Here is a 20,539-nt window from a genome sequence, read left to right as displayed (position 1 = left end):
CTCAGTACTCCATCACAAACTTTAATCTGACGTACAGCTACAAGATACCTTCCAGTTTAAATGATTCCTTCGGAACATCAAAACATCAATCATCAATATCAATTAAACCACCCAACTTGGAGTATAACTAAGCACATTTACTCAAGAAAAGAGTTAAGAATATCTTAACTCCATGTTACTTTGTAATTCTACTCCACCACTTCAATGAGAAATATAATACTTTGTACTCCACTGTTTATCAGACAGCTTTTGAATTAGTGACTTTGCAAGATCACATTTCAAAAACCTATAATGAGCAATATCAAGAATGATCTCCACCTCGACCAACTATAACATTAAAAGGCTATTTAAATGCTAATGCTTCTGTAATTGTATCAATACAACTCTGACAAAAGCCAATTAATGGGCACTTATATATTCAAAGTAGATTTTGCTGATATAAAGTGCAATCACTTCAGTTTTAAATTCAAGATTTGTACTTTTAACGGCGTATTTTTACAGAACGGTATTACTACCTTCAAGAAAAGGATCTACTTTCATCACTGCCTGTAGATAGTGGACTGGGTTCTTGCAAATTAATGCTCAAACACAATGTTCCGGGAGAGCTCTCTGACAAGCCACGGTCTAAGTTTCATCATGCTTTTGCTCGAGAAAAAGATCTATATTTCTTCCATCCCTGCTCATAAAAAAAAAAAAAAATGGAAATGTGAGGCTGATCGCTCCAATATAAGATGAATTGAATCGTTTCAAAGCAGCAACTGAGATAATGGCTGCTTAATTGGCATCAGGAGGACACGAGAAGCCTCGCGCTCATAGGCTGGAGATAATTAGCCCAGTAAAAAAAAAAAAAAACAACAATTTTTCAAATAGTGCCACTGGCAGGAGCTCCAAGACAATTGTGTTGATTTGAATGATCACATTGTTGTCCAGAAAACCAGGCTTGGGTGTTTGCTGAAAACGTAAGAAAAATGGAATAGACGAGAGAGAAAAAAAATAAATAATTGAAAGGCCCCGTAGTTTCTTTCATTTAGTCATTACATGCGCGCACACAAACAATTGCCTGCGCTTGCGCACACGCACATTTTTTTTTTTTTTTTTTTTTTTCTCATCTCTCAACAGGTCTACCGGGGTTTGAACAAGACCTCTCTCTCACTCTCTCTTCACCTCTCTCTCTCTCTCTCTCACTCTCACTCTCTCACTCGGAAATCACGAAAGCCGCCGGCTCGCGCGCGCGGAGCTCCGTCTGATTACTCCACTCTCGCGCAGCTGAGTGTCGGACCGCTGAAAGCTCGGCACCACTTTCCGTCTCTTCCTTCCGCACTGCGATTCCGTGAGGTGACAGTTCTCGCGGCGGACCCCTAAACAACACCTGGACGGCGCGTTTCGCCCGGGGGGAGGAGGTGGAGGTGGTGGTGGTGGTGGTGGGGGAGAGAGAGAGACACGGGAGACGTGTTTTGGGAGGGAGTCTCGAGCGGACGACCAAATGCTCGAGACCCGCGGCCGGTGGCCCCAGACTCCGACGGGGGGAGGGAGACCAGCAGCTGAGCCGTGATGGGACAGTTTTCGGGAGGATGCTACCTGAGTTTTTCCGTCCTCGCGCTTCTCGGTTTGCGAGTCCCGGCCGCGTTAGCGAGAGGTAAGCACCGCAGCCGGCACGGGGGTGTGAGGAAGGGGAGGGTGAGGGTGGAGGCGGGGGGGTCTCCGGAATAAAACTCGAGGAAAAAAAAAAAAAAAAAGGCGTGTGCCTCGGCAGACTGTGGTTTGGAGTTGGTTTTGGGCTTTAAAAAGTGATATTCCGACTACCGTTTTGTCTTTAAAAAAAAAAATTTAAAAATGAAGTGAGACGTTTTTGACGTGGCATTTGAATTCGGACTAGTTTTTGTGATGCGCAACACGCTCGCTGGGGGGGGGGGGGGGGGGGGGGTTTCTTTGGGTAGAGTGAGCTTTTTTTTTTTTTATTGACCAGGTGATTGTTGTTTTTTTTTTTAAAGTGAGACGAGTTTGTCGGAATGAATAAAAGTGAAGCTGATGATGAATCAAAACTACACTGACGATTCATTTGGCTCGGGAAAACAACCTTCAATCCGAGATCAACTGACTGATCTGCTGCTGCTGTCGCGTTTTAAAGTGGAGAGGGCGAAACCTTATTTCAAACACTGCACGAGACACGTTTGACAAAGCTTGTGAATAAATGTATTTGTGTTTTGTTTTTTTTTGCATTTCAAATCCACCGCATTTGGACAAATAGTTGTTACGCTGTTGTTTTCCTGTTGACAAAATATAAGCAGAAAAGTAGTTGGCATGCCAGTCTGTCCTATTTTCCTACTTTTAGTCTATGTAAGTTGTCGTATGGACTAGACGGGCTATTGAATACACTGTGCTCCCGAGCTGTGGTGATACATGGGGATGATTGATTGATGGTTGCTGTGAAAGTTGTAGATGTTTTTTTGTTTTGTTTTTCATTGAAATTTCTCAGGCATGTGCAAAAGAATTGGTTGGATTAAAAAAAAAAAAAAAAAAAGGCTCGGTGATTGTGTATTTACAAGATGGTAGGCCAGTGGATACTAAAGGGTTGCTGTGCTTTGAAAACCCACCCAGTGTCTGTCTTAATGATTACGCACAGATGGGATTCTGCTGAACTCTCGGCGGTGATATAAGCCCGAGAGGGCACCGTGTTTTGTTATGCGCCGTCTGAAAGTGTTTCGGTTTGGTCAGTGAACAGATCATCACGAAATCTTTGCTTTCTCATTTGGCGAATCCGTCCTGACCTATTGACATCCATTTTGCTCGCGCTGGAGATGAGACAAAGATGCATTTGCAAGTCAATTAGTTAAGTAGCCCTAAGGTTTCCATTTTTGCATTCCAAGTTTTGGAAATTAGCTTCGGCTTGGATATTTGCATTGCATAAATATTAGATTAAGGGTTTTGTCATTCTTTTTTCTTTTTTTTTTAAGTCGCTCTGAAAAGCATTGAAGATAACCTCACAAAACTGGCTCCAAATTGTGTTTATACAACCAGCGTTTCCGCAGCGGCTGCATCATTTCCATGTGAAATGTTGCATGATATTTGAAAGGAGTGACCTGTGCTTGGCAGGAAGGTGTGGGGTGGGAATACAAAACAATAATGTTGCAAGTGCATGAAAGTGAAAGCGAGTGCTTGTTCGTGCAAGATGGAGCTGTATAGGTGCTGTATATTTTGTATTACATCTGCCAGGTTCGCAGTGGCCCTCTCCCAGGCTTTAAAATAAATATTTATGTTGCGCAATGATATGCATGTCAACAGTCAAATTCATTATGCAGACGTGACATGAAATGAAAAAGGCATTCTCCACAACAACAACAAAAAAAAATGACGGCTACATAATGCGAAAGCGAGGCAAAGTTACAGAGCATGGTTGAAATATAATGTCAGTTCTCTTGCCACGTCCATGCACATTATACAGGACGTGTTTTCCCCTACAGTCGCTTATTTAGTTGCCAGTTCAGGCCCGAGTTATAACTCACTGATCCACATGTATTGCGAGGATTCATCACTCATCCGCTAAGCATATGATTTAAAGCTGGGAACGCCAAGACGGCAGAGAGACTGGAACGAACTCACCCCAAAGGAGAAACCTACTATCGGAGCCCACAGGTGGATCCGGGGGAGGAAATGGGGCTGATGAAATGTTTACCAGCAGCAGCAGCAGCAGCGTTAACCGTGAATGAGTGCGTCGCAGTGTACGTGTGTTAATGTGTGTTGGAGTGTGTCGCACGTGAGAAAGAGGTGTGGCGTTCAGGGTGTTTTTTTTTTTTTTTTTGTAGCTTTGTCTTGCTGAAAAAGACTGATCTGCGTTCCCACTTGTCATATTACTTCAGCTAAAACGAGCCACGGACCACGTTGAAATTTCATATCCAGATTTTCATTGAAACAACAGGAAAGAGCTCGCGCGAAAGTATATCACAAATACATTAAACACGGCCTCAGCTGATGTGTAGTAGATGCACGTAAACTCGAATTAATTTTGCTGTCAAAATAACGAACCGCAGGGCAAGGAGGGTTGTTGTTGTTTTTTTTGTGTGTGTTCCCCCTCCCCCCCCTCCCCCCTCACCCCCGCCCCCCGTTGTTAGTAAGTCCCAAGACGAGCCTGATTTGACAAATAGGATTTGACCCGACTAAGAACTATCACCCGTGGAGCCGAAGCTTGACGTAGCTTATTCCCCGGTGCCCTCCGGCTCCTTTTGTTGTCCCGAAACAATGAACAACAACATCGGTGTGGTCAAACGGCTGCGGCGCGTGACTTGGTTCATTCATTACGTCGGCACTGGAGTTTTTTTTTTTTTTATCTCGAGTCTGTCCGCATACATAAATGACGTAGATGCACCAAACGCTCATTAATCTTTGGCATAAAAAAAATAGTCCCCAATAAATACACTATTGACTCCAGTTTGAGTAACGTTTGCGAAACCTACGGCGCTGAAACTTTTCGATTCGCGACCGTTTTTTGAGGACTTCTCTTCAGCACATCGATGAATCGACTCGGGGCTGGTTGAGGGCCACGGAGACGAGCTAACCCCGTTGTTTTTTGGTCTTTTTACGGGATTCGTCAACAGTCGAGGAAAAAAAAACTGCAGAATAATGGCGGCGATATCCTTTTAAATTAGATCCAAGATTGGTCGGGGGGGGGGGGGGATGGGATAGACCGCTTCATTTAAACCATCAATTTGGTCCTAATGGGCTATATAAGCCTGTCAGGGTGAAATCAATAATTGTACCCCTTTTGGTCTGATATGACAGTTACTGGTCCGCCCGGAGCGAAGACGCCGGCCTCTCTCCACGCCGAGGGAAACGGGAGGAGAAGCAGCGGCCGTGAAAAATGTCTGCTTGACCTCGGATCACGTTATAAGGAGAAACCACCGCTCCCGCCTCGCTGCAAACCGAGTGTCGGTCACAGCAGAGATAGGCGCGTGTCGACCGGCACGGCGAGATGCTCGCGCGATACACTGCATTTCATTTAATTTTAGGGCCACGAATTTCCCTTCGGTTTAATGAAATTGGCCGAGCTCTTAGTGGTCGAGGCTTAGTGCCGCAGCCCGTGTAGTCCATTATACCGCCTGCTGCAAAAAAAAAAAAAAAAACACAGCCTAGCTTCAGCATGGTGTAAGTGGGGGAAAAAAAACCCTAAAAAAAAAAAAAAACAGCTCAAGAGAGACACAAAGAGAGAGGGGGATAAAGGGCAATGGAGTCATCTCTACCATGTTTTATTTATCCCCCCCCCCAAAAAAAAAAAAAAAAATGACTGCCAGAATCTTTCTCAAGCTCCGGCTTTGATTTAACTGACATTTCACATGACATGAATTCACGAGCACAGTTGGGGAAGTCTCCATCCAGTTGTTTCTGTTCTGCAAGAGATCGCATGGTAGTCACATTGCCCCGTTTCGCTGCTGCATTATTCAAACGGAGCCCATTTCTCCATCCAACCCATCAAAACGCCCCTTCTCTCCCATCATTCCTTCTTCTTCTCCACTTTCAGAGGCACCTAAGATCACCCCCTCTCCTCCTCCCCCCTGCAAGCCAAAGAGAGGGGAGGAGGGGAGGTGTGGGGGAGGGGGGTGAAGTGGAAATATTTTCTCCAGAAAGCTACTAGATCAAATATGTGGAAATATTCCTGGGAGTGTTTTTCAGAAAGAAAATTTCACTTGGAAGTAAACCTACACGCGCTCATTACGCCTATAAAGTGTCTGGCTTTGGACGGAGCGGCAGCAGTAATCAAAAAGCTATTGTGTTGTTGTTGTTGTGGTTTTTTTTTGGTTTTTTTTTTTGGTATGCATGGGATATGGAGACTTTGGAATCTCGTCAAAAAGATAAAGCTTTTGTTCACGATATTCCCGTGAGAGGTGGGATTGATTGGAACACAATCCTTTTGTTTGGTCCAATAAAAAGAACACAATGCTTTTTATAAACCTGGTGATGTAACGTCGTATTTCTGCACAGTTTGTCTTTTGTTCCCGTTGTACATTTCTTTCTTGGATGTAGAGAGCTTTAACACGAGGCATCATTTTAATTTGGAAAGCAACGATCAGGTTTTTTTGTTGGCCCGGATACTGATCCCTTTCCCTTTCAGTGGCGGGTTTCTGCTGACGCTCGGTGTACATAGTTTAAGAAAAAAAAAAAAAGATCATCAGCAGAAGACGTGCGGTGTTGATTAAACACGCATCTGGAAAATAAAATGATGAACTGCAGCCTACTTAAATTTGCCACTTCTTATTTGTCTCAATCCAAATACTTGGTTCACGACTGTTAAACTGATAAGCCTGAATTGTTAACATGATAAATGACCTATAAAAGTTTAACGGGGAGAATATTATTCCTGAAATTGTTTTATTCGAGAAACTGCTGCCGGCAGAGTTGGGGTGGTGGGGGAGGGGGCCGGAGGGAGGGGGGGGGGGGATGTTAAGCACGCTGCTCTTCGCTAATGAGAAAAAGAAAGGGCGGATAAAAGGTTCATCAGCATTCGTCAAGAGTCACTTGAACCATCGTTCCCAAATAATCTTTTTTCGCATTTAAAACGCGCCAATTTGAACTTGCGTGCGCAAAAGAGACGAGCTCAGCTGGCCGACGTGAACGGATCGAAAACAAATGAGAGGTTCATTTAAGCCCGCGCAGATTCTTTAAACTGCGCGCAGATCAGCCCGATCTACTCGGCGCTCAGGCGTTTATGCACACGACAGTTGCCGCGATTACACTTTAATCACTCGGCATCTTTTATACATGTGGGGTGTCTCCATGCGTGCACTATAATCCACTCTTGCAGTACGTTGCGGAGAGAATGACAGGTTGTCAGATGCGGCCATTTCAGTCGCATCCTGCAGGGTTTTTGTTATTTATTTATTTTAAAAAAAAATATATATATATTTTTTTTTTTGCCTCTCGGCCTCGAAGCTTTCTCTTCCATCCGAGCCGGGCTGTGCTGTCATGTGTTTTTCTAATAACACTGAAAGGGGAAGCCTTGGAGATAACTGCCCATCCACAATGCACCTTTCAATGCCTCACTGGCTAACTCAAGGGCATCTCCACAAATGCTAGATTCACACCGCACACGCCACATTCACTTCAATGCCAAACGGGTCTCTCCCCACCGCTCTCCCGCTCCCTCTCTCGTAGCTTCCAGTTTGTACCTGTGGTTTTTCACGGTTGTTTTCCCGCAAGTGCTTTTATTTCATAAATACCCGTCGCGCCCCCGCGTCCGTTCTCGTTGCCCGTTCCCTCCCTTTCGGTGTAATTTGGTTTCGGCGGATTGTCGCCGTGACAAATGCATTGCTTCTGGTATCATTTCTCAACTCACCTGACCGAAGGAGGGTTTGGAAAAAGCAGCGTGAGGAAGCGAGTAACGTTCAAAATGGAAAAAAAGAAGACGAAGAAGAAGAAGAAGCAGGAGAGGCGAGAGAAAGACGGATAGGAGGGTTACAGTGCAGAATATTTAAGCGTCTCATGTTATCAGTAACTGCCACAGAGGTTTGTCAGTAACAGCCAGCACCTGTCACTGCTCTCCCTGATGGATTAATTCCAAGAGTAATCAAAAACAATACATATTTAATGACTTGGAATTAAAATTCGGGTTTACGTATGCGTGTGTGTACTGCAGTGTTTCGACTCCCAGAAGTGAAGACGTTCTGGTATCGAATGAAATGAAGGATCAAAGTGAGTCAAAAAGAACAAATTAAGACGTCAATTGCTTTTCTCTTTTATGTATTTGATGCTATTCGTCAGGTTTTTCTTTTATTTATTTATTTTTCAAGGTGACTTCTCAGTGCGGAAACTCTGAACTGTGGACCATAATACTCTGTGACAATGTTGACGTGAAACTTATTGGAAACGTATCAAGTATATCATCGTCGGTGATTTAGTCCTCGTACACTTTTCTATACAAAGAATATGAAGCCAAGTCTGTACCACGTTGGCTTTGACATTATTCAAATTTACATCGGTAAGGTTTGGGCTTGGTATCGTTCACATTTTTTTTAATTTTTTTTTTAATATGGGTACAGATACCTTTACTTTGATTCAAGTTCCTTTTTAAAGATCCCTTTACCGATACCAAAAAAAAGAAATTACACATTAGAGTACATATCTTGAGTTTTCATGCAGTTTAGTGGGGGAGAGTGTAACCCTGGATGTTTCCTTTAGCTACAGTAAACAGATCTTCCTAAAACGCTGTACATGGAAGCTATTTCCTTGATGCTATAAATTACCGATGTCCCTCAAACGCCTCGCACAATATCGGTCCACGGTAGTTTGCCGGTTGCAAACGGAGAACCCTCCAGTTATTGCGGCGCAAAAGAAATGGCTACAAAAAAAAAAATAATAGTTTGAAAAGAGTGAAATGAGGTGATGTAACGTAAGATGACTTGAAACTGGGTGTTTTTTGTTTTGTTTTATCTACCTGGTGAACGCTGTCGCTCACTGATGCTACTACGGTTCACTCCTGCGTAAATTGTTAGTGTGGGCGTGGCCTCGGCATCGAAATTAGACGCAGAATGACGAGGCATTTTTGGATATTAGATAGTCCCGAAGCGATTCGGTCAGTGTTGAAGTTCAGTACGCAGCCCCCCAAGTAAGGGGTCGGTGGTAAATATTGGAGCGTCGCGTACAACCGAGATCCTTTTTTTGATCTCGGGAGCACCGCGACCTTTTGGCCGGGTTCATTGTTTTGGAAGCAGTAGTGGTCGATCATCCACATTTCATATTTTCAAACCTCCCCTTTCATGGCGGGTTTGCCGCCTCTCTCCCCAAAAAATAAGAACTAATAATTCCGTGCCACCGCGAGCTCCAGAAAAGCACTGTGCCTGACTATATTTCATGCAGCCCTGTCTGTCGTCAATGGCCGTTTGGGGCTTTTGTGAGTGTCAGAGATGCAGGATGAGGTTTAAGAGTCCCCCTTGGCACACGAAGCCTACATAATACCTCTCTGAAGTCGTGTGTGACTGTATGTTGTAAAACCAACAAAGCTCTCTTATTCGTGAAATGAAACGGAAAGTGGAGCTCCATTGGCCTTTTGAAGATGCCTCCTGTGTTTGTTTGTTGTTTCTTTTTTTTGTTGTTTTTTTTTTTGTACAAGAAACCCTCAGTTCGGCAGACAAAGAGAAAGATTCGGAAAACGTTGTCTTTTGATATGATGAAACGCAAACAACTCGACGTTAAACCCTCCAAAAAAGAAGATTTCCATACTTTGCCAGAGTAAACTTGGAACAAACGGACTACATTAAAGATGACTGGGCTTTCTCTTTTATATCCATATTTCATGAATCCAAAACAACAGTTCAAAGTCACAATTAATGTTCATGTCAACAGAAATAACAAATAAACCCACAAATGAACTGCAAACAATTGATCATCTTTGACTGCCTCATTAAATGGCAGTGAAGCAGCATGTTATTAAATAATGTAATGACTAAATTTAAATGTAATAATCAGATCAGAAATACAACATTTGTGCAACGCCGTCATTACTGTACGCCAACAGTTTATCTGTGTGCCGTCACGTGTTTTTGGCTTAAAACAAAACAAATTAACGATCGACAATTATGGAAGCTGAGACTCTGTGAACCTCAACATCAGATGCTTTATAATGGTCCACCTCCAGGATGATATCATCTCAACTGGTCGTCAGAACATGCTTATATTAGTTAAGCGTAATGAATATGTATTTCACGGCTACTATAATGCCTGGGATACACGATATCGCCCCGTCGAAGTTTCGCCCTTGGAGACGAGCTTTGATGAGAGCGTTTTGGCGGTTCAGGGTAGAAAAAAATAAAAATAAGTGTGCTGCTTGCCGAAGCAGAAAGAGTAATCTCCACGGGACGAGAGGCACGCCGGTGTTTGGACGAGCCGTTTAAAACCACGGGGAGACTCCGCTGCACCCATTCTATCTTTTAACCATTTATCTTTGCTGTCTCTTTTTCTTCTTTATTTTTTGGACTCGACATTCGTAAAAGGCAAGTTTGCTTGATATAAAGGGCTCGGCCTTCAATAATCGCGAGTTCAGAGTTCACTAAACGGTCCGTTTCGGCTCCTCTCGCGGCTTGACTGCTGCATCGTCCCCTCCGCGGCCCACCGCCAGCCCCCTTTTAGACCCTTTCAGCCGTGATCCGCAAACACTGACGAGCTGTCCGTGCCTTCCTTGGCACTCATTGTCATTGCTTTTTTTTTTTTTTTTTTTTTTTCTCCTCTTCTCCTCCTCCTCGCCTGCTCTTTGGTAAAATGTCACACTTCAGTCAGAGCTGCACAGTTTGTTCTCCACTTCAGCTGCTCCAGCTCCACCTTTATTGGGTGTTTCTGTTCTTTTTAAACCCACTATCCGCAAACAAGAGTCAGGTTCTTACTTTCTCAGGTTTTTTTTTTTTTCAAAGCAGGCCATCTATTCATGCTGTTGACTGTTAAAGAATTGTAGCATTTGTGGTTTTTTTTCATTGGCATCAACATCAATCACATATTGCTCTTACTTCCTGCTGTATTGACAGCTACATGACCTCCTGTTGCCTATTGGTTGGTCACGTTTATGATGTCATATTTCAGGGCAGTATCGCAGCAGAGCGTGAAATTGACACGCCCGTCCACTACAGCAAAACGTGAGATAGGTACGCTTTGGGCTGCCTAAGCGTGAAAGTTTCACGTTTTGTAACGCGCCAGCACGTAAATGTCACGTGACAAAGGATCATGTGACCAAGGTCCCGCAACATAAGTATTGAGAGCACGAAATGAGATCTTGCAGCGGTATTAGGAGGCAGGAGGGGTGGCATGATGTCATTAATCGTAGACTACCATGCGCGATGAGGTTTGAATTCAGGAGGTGACATTGTTCTTGAGTTATTTCCCATTTATTTCCTTCTTTTTTTCCCCCTCTTTGCCGTGATACAAGGTTGTATATTTAATAGGACTATAATCGAGGGGCTCAAAATTTGACTCGTGCCACCGATTTACATTTAAATGAGAATGAAAACAAAATGAGAAAACAAAATCTGAATGTAAAATTATATTTACATTCATCCAGGTCTGTGTTGAACCGTTCCTTGTTGTGTATTGACACGGCTGCTTAATGCCTTGAATAGCTGAGTATAAATCCATACGTTAAGTTGGGTGGTTTCCTTCTGCTCTCTGCAGGGTTCTGTATGTGTAACTTTGATGAGGTTCCCCTTCAGCCAAGGACTCCCCTTTGTCATCAAGACGGATAACATCTATTCTGCGCATCGATGTGGCTACATTCATTTAAAGACTACTTTTGTTTCACTTCACAGACGGCCGAATCAATAAATAGCGTCGCCTATTTCTTCTTCATTTCATCTTCGCCGATTCGGCTCAAACTCAAAGCGGAGGACGACGCGGGGATCTACATTACGAAGCCAGAGCTCCTATATTCAGCTAACTGATTAACACTGTAGTTATTTTATATTTGCATTATTCGACAATTCCTCCGAAGAAGAAGAAGAAGACAAAAAAACAACAACAATGCATTTTATCCCAGTAACCCATATTGCAGCAGAGCTCGCTGCGTGCCCCCCCCCCCCCCTCCCCACCACCACGAGCTGCAGAAGCTCCGCTGTCCTTCCCAAAACTATTAAAAACGCATTAAACAGCCATATTGTCTCGCTGGTTAATATGATCCTTTATTGCAACCAACACGAGGGTCGCAGTTTATTCCCGAAACAACTTCCGCGGCCGAAGCCACGAGCTCCACGTTTGAACCGCTTCGAGCACAGGCCGAGAGGAATCGGCACGTTTTCAATCCCATCACCCGGAGACCGAAGAGCAACGAGAGTTTATTCTCTTTTCAATGGAATCGCCATTGACTGAAATATAAAACCTTCAAAGTTTGCCGAGTTCGGATGAGGGATGGATTTTGCAACAAGTTTTAAAGGGAAACATGTAAAAGAACGTGTACAAGTGATGATTTTTAACGTGTCTTCCAGCTGCTTTAGTAATGCGACTGTACATTCAATAAAACGTCACGCTCAGCGACGTCATGTCTTGCAGTTTGCGTGCATTGCTTTTGTGGCGGCACCGACACTTACAGTGTTTCTGCTGCCGGGGATGACTCTTTGGCATTGTCGGTCTGTCACGGTACCTCCAACCGGTGCGTACACTTGTTACTGACAAGGCCCATATTCAAGGCATTGAATTGGAGAAGCTTCTGAAATTGAAATGTCGGGTTGAAATGAACACGCTGCGAATTAGAATGCGGAAATAGGAAAAGACAAACTATTGTGCGGCGAGCCTCTCGTGTTGACATTTTTTGTGTGTGTGTGTGTGTGCGTGCGCGCGTTGTGTTTACCGACTGTGTCCAATATCTAGATACCAGAGTGTAAAAGGAGAAAAAAAAAAAAAGCTCATCACTTTCCTGCAGGAATACAGTCAAACGCTTTTTTTTTTTTTTTTTCTTCTTTGCTGTATCGTAATGAGAGTGCAGCGACGGTCTCACGCTCCCGCTTCCTAATCAGTTATCGTGGGATCTCGCTAATGTCTAGGTATCCCTCTCCTTTCCCCCCGCGTATGTGCACGTCGTATTGCTGTAATCCAAAACAAGGCCCTGATAAAACGACAGGATAAAACCCAATTACCCAGTAGGCAGTCCCGAGTCATCTCCCATTTGTTCCAGCCATTGTCTCCTCCGTCTGCTTCTCTTTTATCTCGATTTGTATGGTTTACTCAAAGACCACCCCGGCTGATTGTAATCTGCAGGTGAAAAGGAATGAGGTAAATATAAGTGAAGAAGAAGCCGGAGTGATGGAGCGAGCTAATCGATGGCGGGGCCCGCGCTCGCTCGCGGGGGCGGGGGGAGGGTGGGTGGGTGGGTTGGGCGGGGGTGGAGGGTGGAGAGGGAGATTCTCATTTCTCTGCAGTATAATCTTCCCACGTGATTGTGAAGTTTGTGTGCGCCGGGGCTTCTGAGGGGACCAATTAAAGAGCGGCGGGGGCTGGAGTCTGAACTGCTGGCTCTCCTAATAGCCTACAGGCTGGAGTGGTCCTGATCCATAGTCAGTCGATAACACAAGCCTCCCAAAGTCTCAGCCAATGAATGCCAACAATCAAATTCAATACAGCGGAGAGGAATAAGAAGAAGAGGGGGGGGAGGGAAGAAGCCTCGAATGGAATAAATATTGTAACGTGCGCAAAAAAAAACCAACAACCCGCTTATTTGTTTGTGCTTTCGGCTTTATATTATAGGAAGATGTTCTGCACAGGAAAGTGACGTTGTGATAAACATATCCAAGGCTTGAAAACAACAACAACAACAGCAACAAAAACGATATTTTATCCCAGAAGTGTAAGAGGGACCAGCATGATCTTGACCTTTTGGAGATGATGTGAGAATCGGCCGTCGTTTTTGAGCTTTAAGTGCACCGTCTTGAGTGCAAGTGTTTTCGTCTTTGTCTGGATTCGGGTCTGTTATATGTTGTCCTCCCTGCAGGCCGTGTATATATATACGCTGTTTGTTTGTTTGTTTGTTCACACACACACATACAAACACACACACAAACAAATACCGAGGTAATATACCGCTGACATTCAGTTCTCCGTCTTTTTTCTCCGCTGACCTACAAGGCGTACGATAACCTGCAGCACGGCGCCGGGTTTGTTTTCGAGGCTAACGGAGAGCTCTCCCGAGGCGGAACAGAAGCCGCCGACGTTGCGCCCCGTCCTCCGAGGGACTCTCGTTCCCTCGTAGCCACCACGCAACCGCGATGCCCAAGAATCGTGACATTAGTCCATTTGTCGAACGCTTTGGGTCCAGAGCGTCTTGCCCCCGATTTCAAGACTCTCTTGTTTTCACTACAATTTGTCTCTCTTTGATTTTTACAGTTAGACTCGCTACGAAACTGTAAAGCTTTTAATTGGATGAATCTGTTGATTGTCTTCTCAGTTGTTTGAATAGCTCGGTTCGCAAATTGCGAGAAAGCGCTGGAAATTGCTTGATTTGCCCCAAAATCCTCCCGTTATTCACATTTGAAGAACTTTAAATCGGAGAATTTCTTCGTAGAAAAAAAAAAAAAAAAAATCACTGAAATTCGTTAAACGATTATCGAGATAGTTGCCAATTAAGTTTCTGACGGTCAGCTAATCTATTGAGTAATACAGCTGGAAAATCAACACAAAATTGCTTTATTAGTCAATTCATAGATTAATTGAATGGCACAAACTTAATTGCAAACTATTTTGATTATTGTGTCTTATAAGAATTCAACATGAAGGTGCTGCGACTGTGGTAACTAGAATAAAATAGCTTCTATATAAAATCAATTTTCATACAATGCAATAATCATTCGGACGCTCAGGTCCCCCCCCCCCCTCGTCTCGTGTTATTTCCACCCGTCTCTTCCCACCGTGGCAGATATGGGCCTTTCTTTGCACGTCCATTGTTCTTTTCATTGTGTCGTTTCATTACAGCGGCGCATTAGCTCCTTCTGGGTGATGTTGCCCGTTTCGATAACTGGCAGGAGAAAACCCGTCTCGCTGACTCTAACTCGCTGAGACTGTGGCCACCAGCTCCTCGGCGAGATCCTGAGCGAGTCTGAAAGGAGTGACAGAAATACATATTTCACCAGGCTGCCCCTTTGTTGATGTTAAGGACAGTGCATTAGTGTAATCCGCAGGCATTCTCCCTTTTTTTTTAATTTTTTTTTTTTATGATTTATTTTAATTCTAGTCAATTATCGAAGCGAGATGAATTGTTCTGATGAACGCAGCGGACTGAAATTTAATACACCTGTGTGTTCGAACTCGCCACGATTGTAGGTCAACGTTACATTTAGATTCACTTGTATCGGGGTGTTTCTGACTTTGTGTGTGCGTGTTTGTATTAATGTGATTTGTTGATTCTCTCTCGAGTGCACTCTAAAGAGCCAGGAGATCTCCTACGGTCTAATCGTGATGGCTGGTGCCACGAATTTGTCTGCATCTGCATTTCATGCCAGCAGTTAATTTATGTCTCTTGTCTTCATTCATCTCCTCAGCAGTGTTTCACGCGAGTAAAAAAAAAACAAAAAAAACAACAACAAAAAAAAAAACAGAAAAGCTTTTTTGCTCTTTGCTCATCGGCTACCGAACGAGTGTTGACCAGATTGAAGCGAAGGTAGCAAACGTGTGCACCGAGTCGACGGGTTATAACCGCGCATTTATACAGCGAGCACATGCAGTCGTGACGTAATGGCTACTTCAAGAGATTTTCGTTGAACATTAACTGGCGTACAAGAAATAAACAATGAAACGTGAATAGAAACGATTCCGACGATGATGCAAAATGATTGCGGTCGGCTCTAATCGTGATCAGGCGAGTCTTCAGTAATTGTGACAGCTGGAACCATGAGTCAGTCCACCTGCTCCCTTCAGTTTGTTCTCCAAGTCATTGCTTTTATTCAAGGCTCTTTTCATATTCACCTGCTGAAGGAGGAATCTTTTTTTTTTTTCTTCTTTCTTTTCTTTTTCTCACTTAAAATCAAAGTTTAAGGTCTCCATATACATAATTGTGTGATCACCAACTAGTTTGAAAGGCACTTATGGTCTAATACGCAACTTGAACAAGTGCAATGTGCAAACTGAAAAAACACCAGTGTGCAAACTTTTCAGTCGGAGTCGACTTCACAATGAATTGAAGATGTCTTGTGTTCAGAGGTGAAACTTATGAAGTGAAAAATACTTCAATATTCAAAGATTCTGGATTTATTAAAAAAAAAATATATATATTTTTAGTGAAAGAGAAGGCATAGATGTTGGATTAAATAAATGTGAAGTAACTTTTTATGGACAATTCACGAGACACAAATCAGTGATAATCTTTTTAAATGGCTGCAACGGTGGAAAACCGATTGGAGCATCTATTCGGAGTATTTTTTTTTTTTTTTTTAAACTGAGTATGTAATGTCCAGCCTGTGCTTAATATATCACTTGGTATCGGTACTTGGTCTCATCCCATTATCTTTAACCGTGGACAGCTGAATACCCAAACGCGTCCTAAGAACGTAACCAACGTAACAAGAACACAGAACATATTGTGAATATAACTAAATTTGATGAAATATTTATCAGCATTTTCAGAAAAAAAAAAACAGACAGACTTTTGTAACGGCATCAAATTATCTTCACGCAGTAAAATAGGAAATAATAAGGACGGGGCATGATTTTAGAATTTCCGAAAAGTCAACGAGCGTGTCGTTCTTCCTCATTTCCCCTGTTTTTAACAGAGCCGGGACGTAAGGCGTTACTCCTGTCAGAAGGTGGCGGTATCGCGCCTAAAAGCTGTTTGACAGCCGCCGTTAATTGCCCTGACGAGAAAAACAAACACGTCGCTGTGAGGCTCTCGGCGCTCGGCAGGTAAAAACTGTGTAACGCTGTGAGGTCAGATGCCACGGTGCGAACAGCAGAAGCGAGCGAAGACGACTGGAGCCGTGGAAAACTTGTGTAGAACTCAAAAAAAAAAAATTTAAAAAAAAGAATAAAGATTAGGTGCCGCGCGAACTCTGCAGGTAAAGCTTGAATAGTTCCCGAGCATTTTGGAATGGTGTTTTTGCTTCACGTTGGGAGATCTTCTGCCTCCTCGTCTCTCTCTCTGCCTTCCTGTTCCCCCCTTCTTTTTTTTGTTTGTTTTGTTTTTTCTCCTCACCGGCCACCTCGTCGCACCGTTCGTCCGTTGGCCGGATTTATCGGGAACGGAGGATCTGCTCTTTTAACAGGGCAAACCAAAGGCTTTGTCGGACCGCTACTGTCGTGCTGCGCCGCGTCAGTGGACTGAGAACACAGCTGAGCACTCTGCGCATCACAAGTTTTTTTTTTTCATGGTTTGAACTTTGTATTCGTGGACGTGAGCGCTTGGCCGACAGCCCCTGGACTACCCTCCCTACGTGTTCTGGTTGATAACGAGTTTCGGGTCAAATTAGTTGCAAAATGACAGCATATTGCAGCCCTACGCTCAGTCCTGTAGCGTCAGACAGCTAACGGGGTCCTGTGAGGAGGAGGAGGAGGAGGAGGAGGAGGAGGAAACAGGTGTGTAAGCAGGTGGCGGAATTTGAAGACTGTCGGGTTGGGAAAGCAGAATAAGGGCGACAAGTGGGCAGGTGACGAATGACAGGAGTCCGGGGGCGGGGACGTGGACGTGGAGACGCTGTGCCGGGACGCGGAGACGGGGGGGGCGGGCATCATTGGAGCGCAGTGCAGTTTATCCAAAGGTGTACCTGTCCACGAAAGAGGCGGACATTTACAACTTTATCAAACCAACCTCACTCTGTTTTTTTTTTGTTTTTTTTTGTGTCGAGTCAAATCAGTTTATTTAAAGTGTAAAAAAAAAAACATGAAAACAAAACCACGTTGAAGTAGCAAAGACCGCATTTAATACATGTGTTGTTTTAAAAAAAACAAAAAACGAGTAACCTTGGCCGATGACACCGTGACGAAGGTGGATCAGCGTCACCCGAGCCAGCCGTAACTATAAGCTTTATCAAAAAGGGAGCTGGTTCCACAGGACAGAGGCCTGAAAGCTTGTGTGTTTTCAGCTGTATCACACTTAAAAACTGAGGACAACCTTCAATAAATGAAGCGTATTTCTGTGATTTACATAGTTACGTTACCTCAGCTGTTGAAGTAGAACACAAGAGTATTTATGACCTTTTTATAAAAAAAAAGACCTTGGATATATATATTAAAAAAAAACACGAGGCCCCAAAAGCTCCGCTGCTCCTCTAAAATAACTGTATCCCAAAGCGGTGGCGTTAATAAATGGTCTTTGCTCACATTTTATGCTGGAATTAACTTTACATCGCATTTTAATTGAAGAACTTCCCAGAGGAAATGTGAAGGTAAAAGCAAAATATATAAATGCTGAAGCTTTTACGCGATGATTATGAACCCCCTCTGCATTAACCTTTCTTTTGTGCTTCTTCCGCCCGATCCAGTTCTTTTAAATCAGACTTTTCCAGACATACATTATTATGAGTTACATAAATGCATGCCAAAAAGCTTTGACCCCCCTCCCCCTCCCCTCCCCTCCCCACACCTCCGCTTTATGTTCCCTTTCCCTGCCTCTCCTCCACAGGTAGCGGAGCATTAACCTTTAGCCAGTGCTTCTAAAATGAGGGCTGGGGCGATGGGAGTCTGGTTCCCTTTTACAGTAGTAATAATAATAAGCTTTATTTGTATAGCACCTTTCATACAAGAAATGCAGCTCAAAGTGCTTCACGGCAAAAGAATTGCGTACATCCCCCCCAACCCCCAACATCTCCGCTCTTTTACCCCTCTGAACCTTCCTCGTTCATGCAAAAGCAAGGGCTCGGTGAAGCTGGCTGGCTTTGATCAACACGGCTCGACCCCCCCCCCCCACCCACCCACCCACCCACACACACACACACACACACACACACACACACACACACACACACACAAAACATCACCAGCACAGAAGAAAATGCAAAACCTAAAAGTTGTATTTAAAAAAAGAAGAAGAAAAAAGCCACAAATTCAAATGAAGGCTCTCCGTTTGGACCTTTTTAAAGTCGGAGAACTCAAACAGTCACAGTACACTCCATAATCCCTTTTAAGCTCATGAATTGCATTGGAAAACAAACACTCGTAGTCTGCTCCAGACTTATTTCGCCTCGCATTTCAGACGGTTTAATTAAGTAAAGGAAAGTTTTATTGGACGTAATCAAGGCAAACGGCTTCTAACTATTGTAGCTTGGTGTTTATAGTTTTAAGCCCGATGCATCTTCCACGGTTGCTTAAAACGCACGTAATTGTCCGTATTTTTCTACTTAAGGCGCACTGATTTATTTACATTTTTTTTCCTCTCTCTCGACACCTATTAGTATCGCCGAACTTGGTGGAAGCTCTTTAGTCTGTAACTATAAAACGGATTATTGTGACTATAAGTGGAGTTTTCTTTCACCAACTTCTCTTTTCAGGGATGCTGCATATTTTAATAGTGTTGCAAACTGGGCGGTTCTGCAGGTGCTTTTGCCCGACCTGTATTCCCAATCAATTTTTTTTTTTTTTTTTTTTCTTACAACAAAGCAAAAACAGGAATCCTCCCAGCAACTTTGTTTTTCGCAGAAATCTTTTTTCTTTTTGTCAAGTAAGTCAGATAGATGGAAATGCAGCAGCAGAAAGAAGGCAGGCTGTCGGCACACTTGCAAGTTTTTTTTGTTTTGTTTTTTTTATTTCTTTTTTTCATTAGTAAAACATTTCAAATCTGTATGGACTTCATCGGGCCTTCCGTGTGAACAGAAAACGACAGCCCCGTGTACAGTTACTCACAGCTGGGTACTGACTTCAACACTTAACAATACAAATTGATTCGATGCTCTCTTGCATCGTTAAGTGCCAAATTCGATGCCTCGCCTGCGGTCATGCCGACAACGTTTTGAAACGTGTACATTTTGCTGCATTTACGCGCGAGTAAAGCGTCGGGGAGATTTGAAGATACGTTGCCTCCCTTTGGGCAGTTCGACCACGTAGATTAAAATCTCCGTTTCAAGAAAAGTAAGTAAATCTTCTCATTTCACTCTTTTTAAAAACATTTTTAGCCACATACAAGTTGCCGACACTGCAGTAAGGGGAAGCTTCTCTGTCTGTCTGTCTGTGTCTGTCTGTGTCTGTCTGTTGCCTCGATCGTAGCTACACCAGACAACCTGACTTCCTCGCTCTGCTTCTAAACTGCGCTAGAAAACTAGAAGATTTTCACCATCATGTTGTGATGTGACTTTAAAAGACATTTCATAAAACTGCTGTCAGAAAATTTGCCGTTCGGGAACAGGTGTTCTGAACCAGTATTAAAACAACCAAAAAAAACTGATGAACAATGTACAGGATCACGTGATCACAAATTTGAACCCTTGCAGGCTTTAAACGGGCTGAATTTTCATCTTCGGCTGTTTTCTTGTTCCCCTCGCATTTGAATATTTCATCAAAGTGCTTCGTCGGCGAGTTTGCGTAACATTACACACGGGAAAGATGAATGAGAACTTTTGACTTTGGAGACACATGGGTGCACAAAATGGCTCCTCTCACTTAGCGACTCTATTACATGGTTTGAAGGACTCCCATTATGATAATGCATCAACCATCAAAAGTTTGAACGCGAGCCGAAGGCATCGCGCTTAGCTTCTAATACATGCACATGCTTTGTGCTTTTATTGAACTTTTTGGGGACTAGATGTACTCGGTTGTACAATTCCAGTGATTTTTCTAAATGATTCTGCATGTACACCGAGTATTTAGTCCGACAGTCTCTGTAGTTTTAGTTTGAGTGTGTTTTCCTGGCCACATGCGACTTAACGAGAAGACGCGCGGTTCGGATTCAGGATGAATTAACCGTCGCTGGATAATTGCCTCTGAAACCCTGATGAACCACCGCAGAACTAACCGCGTGCCATAAAGCCTCATTTGTAAAACTAAAAAGAACTGGAAGAAAAGTGGGCTCGTAACTGTCACGGGTGGATGACAACCCACCAATATTTTATCCCCGATATATTAAAAAAAATAAAAAGAGAAAAAGACTTGATGAAATTATGATTCC

General features: G+C 43.4%; 1 protein-coding gene across 1 annotated transcript in view; it reads left to right on the top strand.

Moving 5' to 3' along the window:
- Positions 1 to 1,190: 1,190 nt before the first annotated feature.
- Positions 1,191 to 20,539, top strand: part of LOC138209503 (netrin receptor UNC5D-like) — a 167,763-nt gene continuing 148,414 nt past the window's right edge. Inside the window, 1 exon segment of the mRNA XM_069168133.1 lies at positions 1,191 to 1,636. Coding sequence (XP_069024234.1) covers positions 1,552 to 1,636 — 85 coding nt within the window. The 5' untranslated portion in view covers positions 1,191 to 1,551.

This window comes from Embiotoca jacksoni, unplaced genomic scaffold (assembly GCF_022577435.1).
Source record: "Embiotoca jacksoni isolate LCO1_2020_lvr unplaced genomic scaffold, fEmbJac1.0.p SCAF_10, whole genome shotgun sequence".
Classification (NCBI taxonomy): Eukaryota; Metazoa; Chordata; class Actinopteri; family Embiotocidae; genus Embiotoca; species Embiotoca jacksoni.
The sequence above is the reverse complement of the archived record's forward strand: the minus strand, read 5'-3'. Positions and strand labels throughout refer to the sequence as shown.